The 19,459-nt window shown below is 32.4% G+C and overlaps 2 protein-coding genes across 4 annotated transcripts; both read right to left on the bottom strand.

Annotated features, from left to right (window-relative positions):
* Positions 1-271: 271 nt before the first annotated feature.
* Positions 272-1,891, bottom strand: LOC129314230 (protein THYLAKOID ASSEMBLY 8-like, chloroplastic). Of its 2 annotated transcripts, none has more exons than XM_054957594.1 (3): positions 1,472-1,891; positions 999-1,385; positions 272-643 (listed from the first exon to the last, which is right to left on the bottom strand). In XM_054957594.1, the coding sequence occupies exons 1-2, from the start codon at positions 1,784-1,786 to the stop codon at positions 1,008-1,010; spliced, it is 693 nt and encodes a 230-aa protein (XP_054813569.1). In that variant the 5' UTR covers positions 1,787-1,891; the 3' UTR covers positions 272-643; positions 999-1,007. The 2 variants fall into 2 exon arrangements, with proteins under 2 accessions (XP_054813569.1, XP_054813568.1); XM_054957593.1 differs by having other exon boundaries at positions 272-591.
* A 1,752-nt stretch (positions 1,892-3,643) lies between these two features.
* On the bottom strand, positions 3,644-8,178 carry LOC129312542 (peptidyl-prolyl cis-trans isomerase FKBP16-3, chloroplastic). 2 transcript variants are annotated; one of them, XM_054955197.1, is made up of 7 exons: positions 8,050-8,178; positions 7,617-7,900; positions 6,758-6,841; positions 5,067-5,116; positions 4,621-4,669; positions 4,367-4,441; positions 3,644-4,023 (listed from the first exon to the last, which is right to left on the bottom strand). In XM_054955197.1, the coding sequence occupies exons 1-7, from the start codon at positions 8,081-8,083 to the stop codon at positions 3,904-3,906; spliced, it is 696 nt and encodes a 231-aa protein (XP_054811172.1). In that variant the 5' UTR covers positions 8,084-8,178; the 3' UTR covers positions 3,644-3,903. The 2 variants fall into 2 exon arrangements, with proteins under 2 accessions (XP_054811172.1, XP_054811171.1); XM_054955196.1 differs by lacking the exon at positions 8,050-8,178 and having other exon boundaries at positions 7,617-8,025.
* Positions 8,179-19,459: the final 11,281 nt, after the last annotated feature.

The raw sequence follows: 19,459 nt of genomic DNA, 5'->3' as shown, positions 1-19,459 counted from the left end.
TTTAATTTAGATTTAATTAAATTTATTTACCCAAACAATTTATCGCAAATCGAATAATATACGGAGTTTCACTTATTTTTATGGCCGTCTTTATGTTGATTTAATAAAAGATACTAATAGAGATATACAAGGCCACAGACTTATTTGGTAGAATATTTTAACTTTTGAATGTCTGCATTTATAATATTAAAAAATTACCTTTAAACTTTTATAAGTAGGGATACAACATACGAGAATTATTTGTTATTTTCTTACTTCTTTAGATTGCGCGTGCAAAATGTGACCTATACCTTCTTGGAATACAATGACAGAAGTTCATAAATAAAGTGAATTTAAGGGTGAGAAAATAATTCAACTCATTAAAAATCCAGGACAATTCCTAGAAAAACCCGGCATTGTTTTTCTCATGATGATTTGCTCTTAAGCTCCCAGCCGGCATCCAATGGGGTCTTGTGTTAAAGGGGGAAGTAAATGAAGCCGCACCTAACATTCACCACTCCATCAAGAAGTAAGATCATCGCTCACCATCGAAAACTTCCATATAATCGATCTCCCTTTGGCCCGAAGACATGGGCAAATTATAAGTCTAATCTGGAGGAGGAGCAAGAAAGAGAATGAAGGTGCTAATGATGTTAGTGCGTCGCTGCAAGTTACACACACACACAAACACACTCGGTGATGAGAAAGTTAAACATAACTTGAAGGAAAACACAGAAATCAAAAGAGGTCCAGGGAATTAATCCAGTGGGCCGCCGTCAAGAAACACAGGAAAGTTACACATTTTAGACAGCTCAAGTTGCACAAGGCCGAAAATGCAAAGGAATGAAGAGTCCGAGTGTAAAAACACGAATCGGCAGGTTCGTTAGCTCTTTGCGTTCACATTTCACAGTTACAGCGGTATGCACGGTATATAGCTAAGAGATTCAAAACTAAAAGTTGAAGTTCGGAAATTGGCATCGTAGGGATTAAAAAGTCATAAAATACGATCAAAAGCTTACATGCTTGTGCTAGAGTTCATGAATGAATTTATCAGGAGAGTCCACGTAGTCAACGCACTCATCCTTCAAAGTTGCAGCCAGGTGTTGCAGGCCAGCCTTCTCAAGGTTTCTGATCAGAATTGTGAAAGTCAACTTATCCGGGGCACACCCTGATGCCTTCATTAGCCCGTACGTCTCCATTGCCTTTTCCGTCATGCCAACCTGTAAATAAGCTCCAATCATCTCAGTGTACATCCTTGTATCAGGTTTTAATCCATTCTCCATGGCTTGAGAAAACAGCTCCTCCGCCCTGCCAATCAGCTGATTTCTTCCCAGCAACAATATCATGTCGGAGTAGAGGGACAACTCTGTCTCGTATCCTGCTTCCTTGCTAACGAAGTCGAACACCTATATTTTGGCACTTGTCTGGTTAAAACAAGAAAAGCAACAAAATTTGTAAAACAGGATAGAATAGAAATTCCGAGGAATAGTACCTGGAAGCACAAATCCAATTCATTTTGTCTGTGCAGCTCAGAGAAGACGTCCAAGACGTCAACTTTGAGAAGCCTGGAGAGTCTGGATTGGAGAAGGTGTTGAATTTTGGGAGTAGATTTGGCGAGCTTGAGGGAGTGAACCACTTGAATGGCTTCTTTGGACAAAACCCTCGACCTCCACAGACTTTTTCTGGGGCTCCTTCGGAGGCCGCATGTAATGATAACACCAGGGTTTGACCCAACCGAGGGCTTCCCATTGACAATGCTTCGAAAATTGAATACAGTGCGCTGGTAATTCATCAGAGAACCCATCATGGTGACACTATCCGCATTATTTTGGTCCAGATTCAAACGGGAAACATCCCTCGCCAAACTAACTCCTCACCAATCGGCGGTATCAAGTACCAACAGACCACAGGTTTCGCCGCATAAATTTATAATTCATGCAAGGGAAAATATTTAATAATTTGTCAATAGTTTTAACTAAGTTGCAGATCATTCCTGCATTTTTACTCACTACACGATTCGGTATCTGTAATTTTAATAATTTAAAATATTATCCTTATATTTTAGATAATAAAATTATGAATATAAAATTTTAATCTTTTATAATTTTTACAAGGGTTAAAAGTTTTAGTAATTTAAAATATTAATACATAAATTTTAAAATAATTTTAACATTTACAATTTATTTTTTAAAATATAAAGATTGATATTTTAAATAATTAAATCAGAAGGATAGAATTGCATCAAAACTATAAGGATTGAACTTCAACAAATTAAAGTTTAGAAATTGAATTACAACTAAATAAAAACTACAAAGATTAAATGATTAATTTTCTCTTTATATAATTTGATATAAATTATAAATAAATCTATATCTATATGTTAGTTAACAACATTTGATTAAGTATTGTTACCACTTATTTTTCTAATACAAAAAAGTAACAATTTTTTTTTAATTTTATGTAAAGTAAATGAACAAATTACTTTTAAATTTTAAGTAGCACCATAGAACTTAAACTCATTTATTATACAAATTATTTTTTTTAAATTTTGAGAATGATATAATCTAATCCTTATCATTAATAGAAGTTAACTTTTACAATTAGTTGACTAAAAATTACAGAAAAGAACCTCAAAAAATTAAACAAATGACTCAAAAATTACAGACAATAATCGAAAAAATTACATAAAATGACTTTTTTTTGTTCTTTTATGTAATTTTTGATATCATTTTTTGGTTAACTAATGGATAAAGTTAACTTTTATTAATGATAGGGATTAAATTGTACTGTTTTCAAAAGTTAAAAAAATAATTTGCACAACAAATAAGTTTAATATCTATGATGCTATCGTATTTGAAGTTTAGAGAATAATTTGTTCATTTTTCATTTTATATAAATGAGAGTGTAATTTTCAAAGCATGAAAACAAGTGGTGTAATTTGAACATTTTTAAAGGTAGATGGGTTAATTATACACTATACGTCAAGGCAATTAACTAATCAGAACTTAGTGAAGGATCCAAAGACTTCTAGTTGCACCTAACAAATAATCAATGATATGTAGCCTCCATCAGGAGCAAACATTTTAAATAAAGATAGACTTAGATCTAAAGCTAACTGGTGTCCTCCAAAAGTGAGGTGAGTCAGACTCAATGTAGACGATGCTGTTAACTCCTTTAGGGCAATGGCTTGTGCTGGAATCACTCATGATGAGAAAGAAAATTAGATTATGAGATCCGTAAAATATCTTGACTATCACCTTAGTACTGCAGCTAAATTATTAAGCATTTTAAAAGGTCTCCAACTTTATTGAAATGTTAAACTCAAAAATTAATTTACACACTAATTTCATATAAGTCCTTTCACTAATTTGACATAACTTCTCTAATAGTCATCCTCTAGTGACAAACATTAAGAAAAATCAAGGAGCTTATTATGAAAGATTGAATAGTCACATTTTATCACGTCTTCAAAGAAACAAACAAATGCGCTAATTTGCTCACATGTAAAATTCCTCATGACATCTTCAATCTCATTATTTATAATGAACCAGTTATAAAATGCAGAATTATCTTGAATTCTGATATAACTTGACTTTTGTAACCTTGATTTTTACCTGCCTTTATATTTAAAAATAAAAAATAAAAAAGACTTGCAGCCCCCGTAGGCCTCTTAAGCCTTTAAGTCACTCTATTGTCTGTTTGCCAGCCTCGACAGAGGGATTTGTACAGTGTTCAAAACAGATAAATATGCATGCATGGGATGCATACAAACACACACACGTGTAATCTTAACAACACCGCTTCCGTACAACACTTCTAATCTCTTAGAACCAATGAATTAAGGGTGCATTGTCTAGTTATTGGTTTCCCGTGTTCACATAAGGGAATAACGGGAACCAAGAAATGCTGCAGACCTCGGTTGATTTATTCCTCGTCCAGTTCAAGTCCTGGGACATATTCCAGACTAACATCAAATATGACTGGACTGTTCGGAGCCACCCTTGGTCTTCCTGGAGCAGATGTAAGACCTTGTGGGAATGCCAACTACCATCAAACATCAAACAGGAAAGCCAAGAGTTAAAACTTATCCTATTTATCGAACTACAGTTATCATTTACTAAAAGCAGGAAAGTTCATCAGGAGTTTTGGTTCTTTAGCTTCATTGAAAGGGGCAGGAATTCAGAGAAGATGCTGATCCTCTTCCGAATCTCAACCTAATTGTTGAAACAAAGTCAAAATAACTCCACAACGTGCAGGTGATTATTAGACACCTAAACACACACACACACACACACAATATATATGCATATTTCAAGATTTTGGAAAGCTTGTTAAGTTGGGAAAAGTTTGGCGAAGGAGGTAATCTAACATGAAGACAGAAGCTTACTGATCCAGGTATGTACAGCCGGCGTTTTCCTCCTATTTTCATGCCCAAAATTCCTTCATCAAGTCCCTTTATCACCTATTCCGCACATGGGGTTCAAAATCAGTGAAGCTTACAAACAAGCGCTTTAACCACAATACTGATATTTCCATAGCCAAAAAGAAAAGACAATAGTACTATTCTTCAAGTCTGAACAGCCTATACATAAGCAAAGGTTAAATTCTTAAAATTCATCAGCAGAAACGTCCAGAATTTACCTGGCCAGAGCCAACGCGAAATATGTAAGGCTGACCTTTCTCCAATGAACTGTACAATCAAAAAGGAGGAAAAAGAGAAAACATAATGCCCTTTTCTATCTAAGCATAGCAACAAACTTTAAAATATTTCTCAGCATAAGGATATTTAATTGATTGTTATGGATCAAAGGCTTCACAAAGAGCAGGTCTTAAGAACTTGAAAGGCAGCTATTCAAAACCAAAATCGGAGGAAAAGCACCAGTTAAAATCACTAAAGCATTCTGACAGCATTTGCCGTTTGCCAAGTATACATTGATGATTTTATACATGTCACAACTAGATGTACAACATCTAATTAGTTTACCGGAAAACTTCTCAAGCCTACAATGTAACAAATAACGCTGAGGATCTTTTAACTAAAGTACCACACGGGAAGAATGATAGAATTCAGCAATTGATAGGTTTACCTATCAAATATTTGTCCAGATGGAATCATCGCAACATAGTTAGCAGCCACCTGCAGTTTAAGTTACATAAGTAAAATAAATAGGGTGGTCAGAGGCACATGGGAACGAAGGTAACCACTGATATATTGGTGGCAGAAAAATACACCGGATGAGGACATGTTACCGCTCAGACAGCAATGTCGTATTCATCTTAACTTGGGGTTACAAAGAGAAGATAATTTTTATTTTTTGATGAGATGATTTAATACTGAGATAGCAATAGGTATAACGGCAATTCATAACTCTATGGTTGGTCAAACTAGCATAGATGCATAAGGAATTTTGGTTTTTAGTATGAAGGCATATAAGAACATACAGCCAGACTGCAATGGCAGAGAAAATGGCTATCAGGTAGTGTCATTCATTAGTATGCACTGAATTTCTGCCTAGAACGTGAAATTAATAAGGAAAATATCATTCAAAAACCACTAAAGCAATTTAGTATCGGATAAAAACCAAAAGATTCTAAACTATCACTATAGGACTAGGGAACTGATTTGAAAATAAACTTGGATGAGAAAATACTATAATGCTCATGCTTTTCTTTTTCTTTTTTAAAACTTGTCAACTAACAAATGATTTCTTGTTAAATGTGAATGGATACTAGTTAATTAATGAATGATCATTTGTTGAAACATGATCTATACTTGTCCCTTGTCACAACTAAAATTTTTTCAAATTCTTAAACTTGTCAATTAGCGATTGGTTTTTTATTAAATGTGAATGGGTACTTGTTAATTAATGAAGGACTACTTGTGGAAACATGATCTGTATTTCTCTCTTCCCACAACCAAGCTCTTTTAGATTCTTAAACTTGTCAATTAGTGATTGACTTCTTGTTAAATATGAATGGGTATGATGAAAAATAAGAATAATATATTTTGAAGAAACCTAGGCTAGTAGATTATTATTACTTTAGGAAAAAATAGGTTTTCTTGTGTTATTTTAATATATGTTTCCTTTATGTTATTTTAATATTTTTTAAAAGGAAATCTGAAAAGTAGATTTATATAGATGAGTGATTAAGGTTTCCTTAATAGGTAGGCAACTTTTGTTTAAATAGACCAGGCTTTACTCTTGTAAGAAAACACTTGATGAATGAAGTATTTTGATTGAGTGCTCAGACAGCTTCCCCCTCTCTCTTTCATCTGTCTCTCTCTTTCTTCTTCTTTCTCTATCTGCTCTCTCCCTTCTCTGTTTTTGCCTCTAATCTCTGCCTCTCTCTATTTCTATCTCTTCCTACTCTCTCCCTTTGTTTAGATCTATGCAAGTGCGTGTGAGTATGTTTTAAATCAAGGTATTTATTAATTAACGAATGATTACTTGTCAATTAAAAAAGAAAGTTAAGGATATTATAGTTTGTTCTTATTTAAAATTATTTTCAAATCAATCTATTGGTCAAGCAATGATATTTCAGATTCTTTTTATCCTTGATTAATATTAAATACCCTTAGCAGTCCTTAAATGATATTTTCCCTTAATTAATATGTGATATGACCTCTGCCAACGAAAGCAAATCCATCTGGTCCCAAGGTACAAGTTATCAGGTTAAGCATTCATTTTTACAGAATTGGCATCGGGTGATCATTAGCAGTATAGAGAGAAGCATGCAAGAAAGCCTGTAAAAGTCAGATGACTAGTGACTTCAAAACCTGAAATCCAACTGGTGGTGTAGAGCCTTTTCCAACTTTAATATCTTTGTATTGCAAACCTGACTCAGTAGTTATCATAGGCACCTTCATGGCATACAAAGTACAAAACAGCTTTAGTCATTAGCTATAGAAATTAAACAGTTAAAGTCATCCCCCTACCACACTCACTGATGGTCAGAGGTTCTTAAGATTACCTAGCTTACATTTTTACTATGATAAGATTGATTAATAATTTCAGAAAACAACATATTGATTATTTATGGCACGCATATATCAGACACGAAACAACTTGCAGCGGATTTTATATCTAGCAAAGCGCAAAGTTTCTCCATTAACCCAACCAATCAAGTTATGACATCACTTGAAGCTACTGCTGGAAAAGTCCCTGCTAATTTCTATAAGAATTATATGTGTTCTATACTTGAGAAAGATTATGAGTATTGATTGCACACCACACCAGATCATTAATTCATGTAATTCGTGACGATTCTCAACATTCCACAAAGCAGATACTAGGTATAGGTTTCTTACAAATGTTAAGATTGGCGGCCAATAGGATGGAAGGAGCTTAACGGCTGGATACCAGTTTGTCAAACGAGAAGAGAAGGAATAGTCAAATATCTAACCATTTCTTCGGGTGGGCAAATTTAACAGGCCTAATACCTTGTTCACTGTAGTGTTTTCAAGTTCCCAAGATCTTTATCTTTCCTTTCTCCCTTACAAGTTATTTACCTTTGAGAAAGTCGCATCCTTAATATTGAATGCATTCTTAGAAAATGTACAGAAACCGTAGGTGATGCTTTAATAGAGAAAGACAAGCAAACGTAGCAGAAAAGGATACTATGTAATCTCACCATACATTTTCAAGCTCTTTCTCACAGGTATCATCACAGAGCCTTGGCTTTTCCTCTGGGGGCAAACCAGCTCCTTTGGCAGGACATGAAGTCATGAAGAGGCTTGGGGCTCCGAAAGCTAATCCGAGAATGTCTCTCCGTGTAATGTTGTTGAACATAGCGACGCATTCTCTTCCCCTTGTGGACTTGGTTTGAAGATCGAAGCTTGGGTAATGCACAGCCAGACATCGAAGTTTGTCATCAGGAATGACTCGGGGAGCGTACGACAGACTTCTACCGTAAGCAGAACCTACCAACGTGCACGGAATTAGAGATTGAGCTAAATAGGAAGAAGGGAGACGAAGATCCTTGATATGAATTAAGAACATGTGAATGTGACAATATGGGCAACAAGGGAATCAAAGTCACAGGGAACAAAGAAACTGGGCCACTACTTACCAAGTGAAAGAAGCAGAGATGGACAGGAAGCCATGCGCACGCTTCGGTGTGCGGATAACGAAATCTTCAACTTAGAAGAAATATTGGCCCAAAAAAAAAAAACTTAGAAGAAATAAACGATGACTTGGCTTTTCAGCTCAAGACCACTCCAATTTCGTGCATTTGCCATTGCAGGGGCTTCCGTATTACGTCGGAAATTATTTTTTAAAAAAATTACATTGAAATTTAACATAAATAATTAATTATTATAAAATTTATTGATAATAATCTTAATTTAATTATCAATAAATTTTATAATAATTAATTTTTTTATATGAGACGTGAATGTAATTTTCCCTTACCTTTTTACCAGCTAGATTGCGCGACGTGAAGCCAATCAGTATAAGATTCTTGCAACTATTTTCTTTTGTAAGAAAATAGTATAAAAGGATAGTGTAAATTTATGGTAGAACTTCAGGTAAAGAAACATTGCGGTAGTGTTATTGATTAGATTACTTGCATTAATATTGTGACAGGCTATGCTAATAAATTCAGATATCCTTATAACAAAAGATTTTTTTCTATTAAAATAAAATTCAAGTATTATATTAAAACTAGATTTACCCTTGGGGGAACAATCAATCATATAAGAATAATATGAATAACTTGATAAATTTTAGAGAAAATTACAATCATGGAGCGTCTTATTCATAAAAAAATATTAAAAAATTCTGAAATCACTTTACAAGACTAAGAGACTAAAATTTAATTAAAACTTAGCATGAGAAGATAAAATTATCTCTTATTTATTTATTTATAAAAATGGATGAAAATTAAATTTTTGAATCATTACCTATAATTATTGAGTCTTTTACTGTAATATTTTGGTCATTGTTTATAATTTTTGATATTATTTTTCATCATTTTAGGGTTATCTAAAGGTCAGGTTTAATTTTTATGTTAAAATATACTTTTAGTCCTCTAACTTAATATAAGATTTTAATTTTGTCCTTTAATTTTGTAAAGCATATTTTTAGTCATCTAATCCTAACATCGTTAGCTTCAAATGATTATTTTTAATGTTAATTATTATTATTTTAAAAAAATTAAACTTAATATGTTAACATTTGAAAATATTTTATCAATATTTAAAAAATCAATGCAAAAATTTATTAGGATAAAACTAATAGTGTTAGGGTTAAATAACTAAAAAGATATTTTATAATATTAAAGGACTAAAATAAAATATTATATAAGGTTAAAGAATTAAACGTATACTTTAGCTTAATTTTTATTAATGATAAAGGGTTAGATTGTACTATTTTAAAAAGTTAAAGAAAATATTATACTAAAATAAATTTAAGGACTTAGACGCTTCTGAATCTATCATATAGAGATCAATTTATCATTTAACTCAATAATAAAAATATTGTCAAAAGAATCATAGAAACATAAAACGTAAAGAAAAATAGATAAAGACATCATTAATTTTTTCATATTTAAATGATGAAATTATAAAAAATAAAAAAATCATGTTTATTGAAATTTTAGACCACTAAAAGATGCAACATCTCAATTCTTACTTAAAGAATTTAAATAAAGTTTGAAGATGATTTACTAGGTAAATTGGGTTTAAGGTAACTTCATTTATGTTATCATTTAGAGATACAAAGGATTGGGATTTAACGCAATAATTAATATGAAATTGAAAAAAATTATAATCAAGATAAATTGATTCTATTTATATTCTTAAAGCATTAAATTATTATTTAATGAAGAAGAAATAAAAAGTTACATGTAGTAAATATTTTTTAGTATTGGTGGGATGATTTAACAATTATATTATATTTAAAAACAAATATAGAATATAATATATTATATATATAATACAAACAAAATAATAATAATAACAATAATATTGAAGGAGGGGGAGAAACGTGGGCTATGGCCCAACCCATTGGCAATTATAATTGCCATTGGCAGTCTAATGCAAATACACACGTTCACACAATGTGCATTTCATCTTCCTTTCCCTTCATCTTTTTCTTCTTCTTCGTTCTGTAGTGGCGCCGTGCGTGAGTTAGAGAGAGAGAAGTTGAGATATTTTGAAGGCAATTACTTGTCAACATGATCCACACAAACGAAAACAAGGAGTAAATATACTCACTCCTTCGTCTTCTCCCAGCTCCAGCACCACGGAAACAGAGTGATGAGTGACAGGGGAAGAGAGATTTTATATCTTAGCTCCATAATAAGATATTTTGAGAGAGATTTTAAGCTTTGTAAGACCATATAAATATCCTAAAAAATTATTTTAGTCATCTAACTCCTTAACTCCTTTAGTTTCTGATTTTTGTGATGATAAAAATCTAGAGTTTGAAAAAAGAATGAATTTATGAAGAATAAATGTGATTGTTCATATTGTTAGTAGTACAATAAATGTTCTAGAGTATTAATTTATTAATGAAATTTGAATTTGAGATTTATGAGTTAAACCCTAAACTTCTATAGATAGATTTTTGTTAAATTTAAAAAAATAAATTGATTTGTTGATGTTTAAATGATTATTTGGAATGAAAAACATATTATTATAACTATAGAATGATGATTTTAGACTTGACACTAAGTTTGTAATTTTTATGTATTTTTAGGTGTGAATTTATAAAATAAAAAAAATTTGACGATAGAATTTAGTTTATAAATTGATTTTAGCTTGTTAGTATTCATGGATGATTAAAATAAGAGTTAGAAATTTTTTTTGAGAGTATTAACTCTATATGTGTATTAATAATGAGATTAAGAATTATATTATATTTTCTAATTCTATTATTAGAGTTATTGTATTAGTTTCAATAATTGAAACTAATGTTTATAAATAATATATTATTTGTAAATTATGTTGTTGGTAAAGATTGTGGTGAAAGAAAAATTGTAAAAAAAAATTTATTGATACAGCTACGAGGTAACCATGCTTTTAATTTGTAATTAGTGTTGCTTTATATTAATTGGGTGATTATTGAGAAAATTATGAATTGTTATTGAGAAATTATTTTGTTATGTTAATGAAAAAAATTGTGAAATTGTAAATATGCATTTTTAAGTATTTTTATTAAGTGAGATGTCATGTTGTAATATTGTTGAAAATGAAAAAATTTTAAAAATTGTAATATTATATAATTGTACAATATTGATATGAATTTTGTTTAATTATTATGGGAGGTGTTGGGAGACTTACTGTTGTTAGTGTATTTATGTGCCACGTGATACGTCATTATCAGAGGTTTAATAGGTGGCTTGTAAGGGCTCAAGTTAATCTACCTTTAGTTGGGTAATTTAGTATTGAGTGAGAACTATAGTTCAAGGTCAATGAAAGGAGATAAGGATGGTTGTTGTTCATACATTACAATATTTCTGATATTTTTATTGGAATTATATGAATTGTTATTTCCCTACTTAGCAAGTACACATTTAATTGTTTGTATCTATTATCATAAATTAGCATTGGTTATTGATACTTTTGAGTCTCATTATGTGATTAACAATTTTTAGAAGAAGAGCCAAGTGTGAGGCATTTGGAGAAGTCCCGAAGGCTTAGTGATATGGAACCACTTCCTCTCTCTAGGTTTGAATTTATTATTTTTATAATGCATTATTGTCAATGTTAAGGCTTTTATTATTTATTGAACATATGAATTCATGGTTACGATCATGCCTCTTTAAATGATTTATGCACGTTATGTGTTTTAGGATAATTGTAAATATGCATTATTGAGAAATATTTTTATATTTATTGAGAAATTGATAATACTTGATAATGTTAGATGTTTTGAAAAAGACATGATGATTGGGCCATGGGTTTTAGCTTGTTTGTTGAGTTCGACCAATTAATCTATCTATGGTTGTTGGCTTTGGTTTGTAAGTGTATGGATCATAAGAGTGGGAAAATGATATTTTGGCCTAAATGACATGTGAAAAGATAATTTTATAATGATATTGTGTTGCATAAATCAAAGCAAATGCTAGAAGAACTTACGTTGATTTTTTTTATATAAATTATGTTGGATGGTTGTAACCCAACTATGATTGTAAATGTGTATGAGTAGTAATAAAAAAACGTCTTGTGTTATTTGGAAGGATTATAAGATTTTGAAATGTGTAACTATTTTTATTTTTTTATTATATTTTGTTTATCATGTTTTCAATTTTAAATAGGATCATGTCGGCCTTTCACACTTATTTTTATTTTATAAATGTTTGGGATCTCAAATTTTAGACATGACAATTTAAGGAGTTTAATTCTATTTAATATTTATCATGATGGTACTTATTTATCTAGCTTACTTCTTTATACCATGGTAGAACCTTTTAGATCATAGTAGTCATTTTAAAACATAGAATTTTTTATAAAACTATCTTTTATCTTTTTCTACCATGGTGGTCCCTTTTCTACCGTAGTAGTGTTTCAAATTACAGAATTATTTAAAAAATGATTAGTTGACTAATGTTTACCATGGTAGACACTTTTCTATCATAGTTGAATTAATTGTTTTGAAAAAAAAATTAAAGTATTACAAAAGAAGTACTCAAAAAAGAAAATTTATATACCTCCTTAATTTATTTTGCAGACTATTATTTTCAAATAGAATTGAAGGAAGAAGCATAGGCATAAAAGGAGGGGAAAGCACAAAAATGAAGAACATAGGAAAATGATAAGGGGTTGCTTAAATGATATAAGACCAATATTATGTTTGGGAAGTATTGAAGGAGCTAATGTTGAAAATTTACTGTACAAAGAACAGTGAAAAGTACAATGAAAAAAGAGTTAAAAGTTAAAAATGTCCTTGAAGTATACATGAAGGGTCACAGATGACTTTAAACTCAATTATGGGTCATTTATATTCCTCAGTTTTAAAGAAACATTGCTCCATTATCCTGACGTTTAGTCAATCTAATGGCGCTACCTTTATGCTGATGTGTACGCGTTTGGTTGACCAGCCATGTGCATGTGAACAAGCTAAGAAAGACATGTGAACATGACTGGGTAGAAGGAAAGAAAAGAGTGACAAAATTATGGGCATGACAATTAGAGAAATGAAATGGGAAAGCATTATCAAGCGTGAAGGGAAAAAAACCCTAATCCCTCTAGTCTACTCTCAACAAGTCTCAAGCATGAAGGAGAATTATAGATCGAAGAGACGATTTGCATGAGTGAGGACAAGCATGTGAAATCTAATTGGTGTGTTGAGAATCGCATTAGAAGTCGAGGTAAGGAATCTTGAAATTTCACACAATGAATTCTTACATAAGCGCTTAAGTTTGTGTCGGTGGTTGTTATTAAAAAGATGGATCCCAGCCATGATGGGGCATCTGACGGTGGTGGTAACGAAAGTTTGTATAAGTCGAGCGTGGAGGAGTACTTTTCGTTAATAGATGACGCGGTAAAAATGGTTAAAGAAACTAAGAAAAGATTTGTGTGTGAGGTCTTAGAATTAGAGAAAGGTGTAAAGTTAGGTGATTTGAGTAAAGGAAAGGGATTAGGAAGTGATGGGAGTGATGAGCAAGTCTTTGATGTAAGGTCACCCTCACTTATACAAACTCAAGGGCCAATTTATGACACACCCTAATTCTTAGCTTTTCGACATAATCTAGACATGTATTTTCTTACTATTAAATTCAATAATTACTTTATTACCTTAAATCATCCTTTGGATAATTAAACCACATAATTTTCTCATAACTTCTTAATTCTTCAATTTCTCAAATTTCAACATATTAATAACCCAAAGCTCTCAACTATTGAGTTTAATCACCATATTAGGTTTATTAACTTTTATTAGCTCTAATTAACACTAACAAAATTCGTAATCAACATCAATGTAGCCACCTACCTTAAGCACCACCATTTATGACACTTTAAGATATAAATTCATCCATAATTGAGAGCCTACTCTTATGAATGAATAAAACCACTATATCTCCTAACTTTTATTAGTTCCATTTAGACTAATGGATTTAAATCCATAGCCTTAAGTTCAAAAATTATTATCTCCTAACTTTAAATCTCACTTCCAAAACGTGCATAGAGAAGAAGAAGAGATAAGGAAGATATACCTAGGTGAAATCAAGTTCTAAAACGCCTAAAAGTTGATGCCCTAGTAGAAGAACAACTCTCTTTATCACCCTCCCTCTATTTTTGGCCTTTTCTCCCTATTTCAGACCCTTTTTCATTTTTTTTTTAAAACTGATTATACAATTTATGCTGCAGTGTAAATTTTCATGTTGCAGTGTAATGCATTAGGCCAAAATCTGATTTCTTTTCTCTTTAATTTGAGCTCGAGTGACCTAATTCACTTTTGAACCCAATCCAAAGACTAAAGATAAATCCAATAGCCGTTTCTAACTATTTTCAAACCATTTATACTTAAATTTATAAATGTGCCCTAATTAATCAATATAATACTTTTCGGGATGTTACATTTGACAAGGACCATGAGTTTGAGAAAGAATTTGATTGCTCACATAATAAGGTAGATGATGAGTAGAAGGGAGTTGAAGGTGAGGAAGACAATGAATAGAAAGGAGTCAAAAAAGCAGGAGACGAGATTGAGGAAATTGATGCTTACATTTAATGATGAAGTGGTTGAAGCTTACTTAAATTGGCATAAGAAGCATGAGAAACAATTAGTGAAGACTAATAGAAACATAAAGTATTCGCTTGCTGACATTGAGAATTTGAAGAAAAAGTATTGGATAAAGTCATATGACTAATGAGGATGGTGGAGGTGGAGAAGAGGTACTCAAAGGTAAGTCAACTAATAAAGATAACACCAGTGAAGATAGTGAATACCCTAGGAATTTATGATTAGATAGAGACAGTCATAGTGAGAACAATGATAGTAAAGAAGAGGAAGTAGGAGATGAGATAGGCTTGATCAATATAGATGGGCCCAAAGTTGAAGTTAAAAGGCCTAAAGATGAAGGCAGGCCTTTCTTCATGTTAGATATGACCTATAGCAATAGAGAAGAGTTGAAGCAAGCCATAAGCAAGTATGCCATAACAAAGGGTGTGAATGTGACCTATATTAAGAGTGAGCCAACAAGGATTAGGGCCAAATATTCAAAAGGATGCCCATTCTTACTCTTTACTTCTGTAGATTGAAACTCACCTGTACTGAAGATTAAGACCTTTTATATGGAAGACAGATGTATAAGGGTCTTTAAGAACCTTAGAGCCTCAATTAACTAAATCATAAAGCACTTTAAAGATAAAGTCCAAGAAAGGTCACAGTATAGGATTTTTGACATGAAGAAAGATCTGGAGCATGAGTTCAAGTTGAGTGTGAGTATGCAGAAGTGTAAAAGGGTTAAAAGGAGGATAATGAAAGAACTAGAAGAGAGATATAAGGATGAATTTTTTAAGCTTAAAGCATGTTGTTATGAATTGAGGGATTTAAATCATGGATCTGACATAAGCTTGGAATTGAGCAAAGAAGATGCAGAGCAAGGAAGGAAGGTCTTGTATGCATGTATGCTTCAATGCATCAAAGGTATAGACCTAGACCTACTGTGTTTAAAATATCTTTCTATATTAAAACTAAGTTACAAAAGCTTACTTCATGTGAACTTTGGTAGGTTGGTTGGAGAGAAGGGTGTATGGCACTTTTCTGAAGGGAAAAGCAAGAGACATTCTACTGACTGCTTGTACTTTAGATGCTAATGATTCCTTCTACCCCATTGATTTCATTCTGACCCAGAAGGAGAATACCTACAATTAGAAATGGCTTCTATAGTAGCTTCAGACCTCCCTTAAATTAGACAATGGCTCATTTGTCACTTTGATGTTCGATATGCAGAAGGTAACTAAGTAAATTTTTTTGACCTACTATGATTACACTATATTGACTTATTGAGTTCTTTTATCCACAAGGACTCCACTTGGCTATAAAAGAGGTCTTTCCTATAGCCGAGCATAGATTATGTGTAAGACACATATATGATAACTAGAGTAAATGATGTTTAAGGACAACCTAGAGGCTGTTGGAGCACTAAGCAAGGCAGTAACAGAGGATTTGGTATCATATCCTTCACTATCTTGAGTAAGAGCCTACTTCACAACTAGGAGTATAACTTGGGTAATTGACAATAATGCTTGCGAGAGCTTGAATGCCTAGATTGAGGAATTTAGATACCTACCTGTAATTAGGATGTTTGAGGGTATTATGATTAAAATGATGATCAAGTGAGCAGATAGCGGTAAGATTTTAAAAAGTTAAACTTTTAATTACAATCTAAAGTATGAAAAGTTGTTTGAAACTAATAGAGGATTGACATGTAAGTGCCAAGTGTTTTTTAGTAAGGATAAAGGGTTTGAGGTGACTGAGGGGCAAGATAGGCATATTGTGTTCTTAACATGAAGGCATGCACTTGTAAGGCATGTGATTTAACTGGAATCTTATGCCACCATGCCATATGTGCAATGAATCATGCTAAAATAGTGCCACATTCCCAAATATCCCACCACTACTATAAATAAGCACAAATGCATAGTAATAAAGTTACATTCCAACTTGTAAGTGGTCATAAATTCAAGAAGCTACAACAATTCAAACCTATAGAGCCACCACCAATTAAAGCCTCCCCAGGGACATTAAAGAAGAAGAGGTATAGGACTGATGAATGTACAAGGAGAAGGAAAAGAGGTAATTCACAGCATGTTATCTAGGGTTATGCAAGTGCTAACATGCCTACACGTCAAGTAGAGAAAATCAATACGAAGGATGCCAAAATGACCTATAGTTATTGTCACAAGCTAGGTCAAACAAGTCATATTATAAATAGATCAGTAATGACACTTGTCTTTTACACAATATACCTTCATTTTTGTGTGGTTTATTTTTACTTTACCATTTATGTGTATAATGTGCAAAGACCTTCTCTTAGTAAGGACCCATGACCAAAAAAAGGCTAAGGAATCTGTTAGCCAGGATATGTTGACACCTCCCCTACAACCTACTCATACATTCTCCTAGCAAGAGCAAACTAAGAGCAGCTAAGGTACTTAACGATCTATCAACCACAGTCCTCCCCCATCATCCACTCCTACAATTGGCACTAATGTACCAGTCAGGACACTTCAAAGTATGGTAATTTATCAACCAAGGATTGAGGTTGGCATGGAGATTTGAGCTGATGAAGTCACAAGAAGGAAGTTTACAATGTAAGTTTAATTTATAGATTTATAGTAATTGACTGAAATTTCCTCAAGTTCTATACACTTTACATATGTAGCTAGAAATGCTGTCTAAGGTGGCACTTTAAGAGGACACAATTGAGGAGTATATGCATCAAAACACAGATCTAAAAATGAGGTTTCCAATCCTAAATGAGAGTCAGTTATGAAGAGAGAAGCAAATAGTGGCCATTGTACTAATTAGGAGGATTGTATCAAGAGGTTTAGATAGAAATGTTAGCCAACCCTTAAACCTCCCATTCAAACTACCTGGTCTAAGATGGCAGGGGAATCTTAGTGTTAGTGACTCCCACTTTAAAAGTCAAAGGCAAAGGATAGTTGGACAGTAGAGATCAAAGGGAAAAGAGACTGTCATTTAATGTGTTAGGCTTGCCTTTTGTATGGTTTGTATACAGGCATTTTGTATATGAAAAACTTTACTTTTAGCACCATTCTTTTGTATTTTGTGTAGAGCCATCATTTGTGTTTTGTATACTAGTTGTGATTTAGCTATGGCCTTGTTTAGCTGCTTTAACTTTATATGGAGCCATCATTTAAGATGGTGAAGCGATTTAGCTATGTTCTCATTACAGATTTGAGTATGTTGTAACTTCATAACAATATTGATTAATGTTATTGTCTTTTTGGCCAACATTCAAAGGCTTCTTTATTTCCTTATTCTATTTTGATAGCAATTTATTGAAGTTCACTTTAGCTGTTCACTGTTCTATCTTGAGTTGCTTCACTTCATCTTCATTCTTCTTTATTTCATTCTTTATCATCTTAGCTAGATATGTATGGGTATGTACATATAGTATAGAGAAATGGAGTTAGATATGCCATCTTCATAAATGCATAAGAACACAACTCTTCTTACAAAGGAACATAAGCATAAAGTGTCCTTATGACCAATTCTTCATATATGCCATCTTCTTACAAAATTTCAAAAATTCAATGGTCTTAATTAGTCTAATCTTCAATGGTTTGAAATAGAAGCATAAAGGGTCTACATGATCATTACAAAAATATATTACATTCTTATAAACAAAGGAACAACTAAATACACCCAAGGAAGACCCAAGACAATATTAAAGCTCCTATTGTCATTTTTAGCTTCCTCTTTGTCTCATCCAACTTACATGTAATGCCATTAATTTCTTCTTTCTTTTCTCTTCATCCAAGCTTTTTATTTTCTTTAGTCAACCTCTCAATATGACCTAAAAGCTCGAGAATAATCTGCTTTGGCCTTTCCCTCATTTCATCGTCCAACTATGAGAAAAAATAGCACCACTCTAATATTTATACTCGACACTCAATGCCTAAACCACACAAATTCATATTAAGGGAGATTAATGCCAAGGTATACTTGGCTGTAGTTTTTACACCCAAAAAACTTTTTTCTAAGGTTGTTCTCATTCCATAATGTTCACTTTGGCGCAATTTCTCCATAGAAATAGTACCTCAATGAAGGTGGGTAGTCCACATCTCCAGATCCTTGACTTCTGAATGAGACCCTCCTTATTCAACTAATACCTGATAAAGAACCTATGGAATCACTCACCTAACTTGCTTTTGCGATTGTACTCATTGAAAGTACCTCATACTTGGTCTCAAATGGAGAAACATGGAAGTTGGTCCCCAAGTTACTTTATTGATTCTTCAACTTAAATGCCTCTCGATACTCCTCATTTCTTTTTTCTTCTTTTTCCAGACAAAATACCACGTAACCCATTGAAACCAACACATCTACCTACTTAGCCATTGATCCAGTGTACATGGCTTGCCAAATATGTAAATCCTAGGCCCCATGGACAGACAAACGATCAACATATATTGACTAAACATTAGGATAACAACAATAATTTTTTTAAAGTTGAAGGATATAAATGACTTATAGTTAAGTTTAGGGTTATTTATGACCCTTTATATATTCTTCAAGGATATTTTTAACTCTTAACTCATGAAAAAAAAAAAAAGCAAGGAAGTGGAGCACGTAGCACTTGGGACCAACGTTAGTTTTAAAAATGGCAAGGGCGAAGGTGAAAATTTACCGCGTATAAGGCACAGTGCAAACAATTCACTTTACAAAAAAGTAAAATTAAAGAATAAAGTTTAAATTTAAAAATTAGAAATTAAATAAAAATTGATAGAAAGTTAAAAATTAAAAGCTCATTCGCGCATCTAATGACTCCGTAGAAAACC

Source organism: Prosopis cineraria, unplaced genomic scaffold (assembly GCF_029017545.1).
Source record: "Prosopis cineraria cultivar Desert tree isolate PC_DT_omini unplaced genomic scaffold, ASM2901754v1 PC6, whole genome shotgun sequence".
NCBI classification, from domain to species: domain Eukaryota; kingdom Viridiplantae; phylum Streptophyta; class Magnoliopsida; order Fabales; family Fabaceae; genus Prosopis; species Prosopis cineraria.
The sequence above is the reverse complement of the archived record's forward strand: the minus strand, read 5'-3'. Positions and strand labels throughout refer to the sequence as shown.

What these genes read in the sequence shown, in the direction of transcription:
- LOC129312542 (XM_054955196.1), bottom strand. Translation starts at nt 7,979, where the DNA reads ATGTTCTTAATTCATATCAAGGATCTTCGTCTCCCTTCTTCCTATTTA. An exon ending in TCTGGACAAATATTTGATAG is followed by an intron (nt 4,670 to 5,066) that starts GTAAACCTATCA and finishes TTGATTGTACAG; the next exon opens with TTCATTGGAGAAAGGTCAGC. An exon ending in GGCTGTACATACCTGGATCA is followed by an intron (nt 4,024 to 4,366) that starts GTAAGCTTCTGT and finishes GTTTGATGGTAG; the next exon opens with TTGGCATTCCCACAAGGTCT.
- LOC129314230 (XM_054957594.1), bottom strand. Translation starts at nt 1,786, where the DNA reads ATGATGGGTTCTCTGATGAATTACCAGCGCACTGTATTCAATTTTCGA. An exon ending in AATTGGATTTGTGCTTCCAG is followed by an intron (nt 1,386 to 1,471) that starts GTACTATTCCTC and finishes GCCAAAATATAG; the next exon opens with GTGTTCGACTTCGTTAGCAA.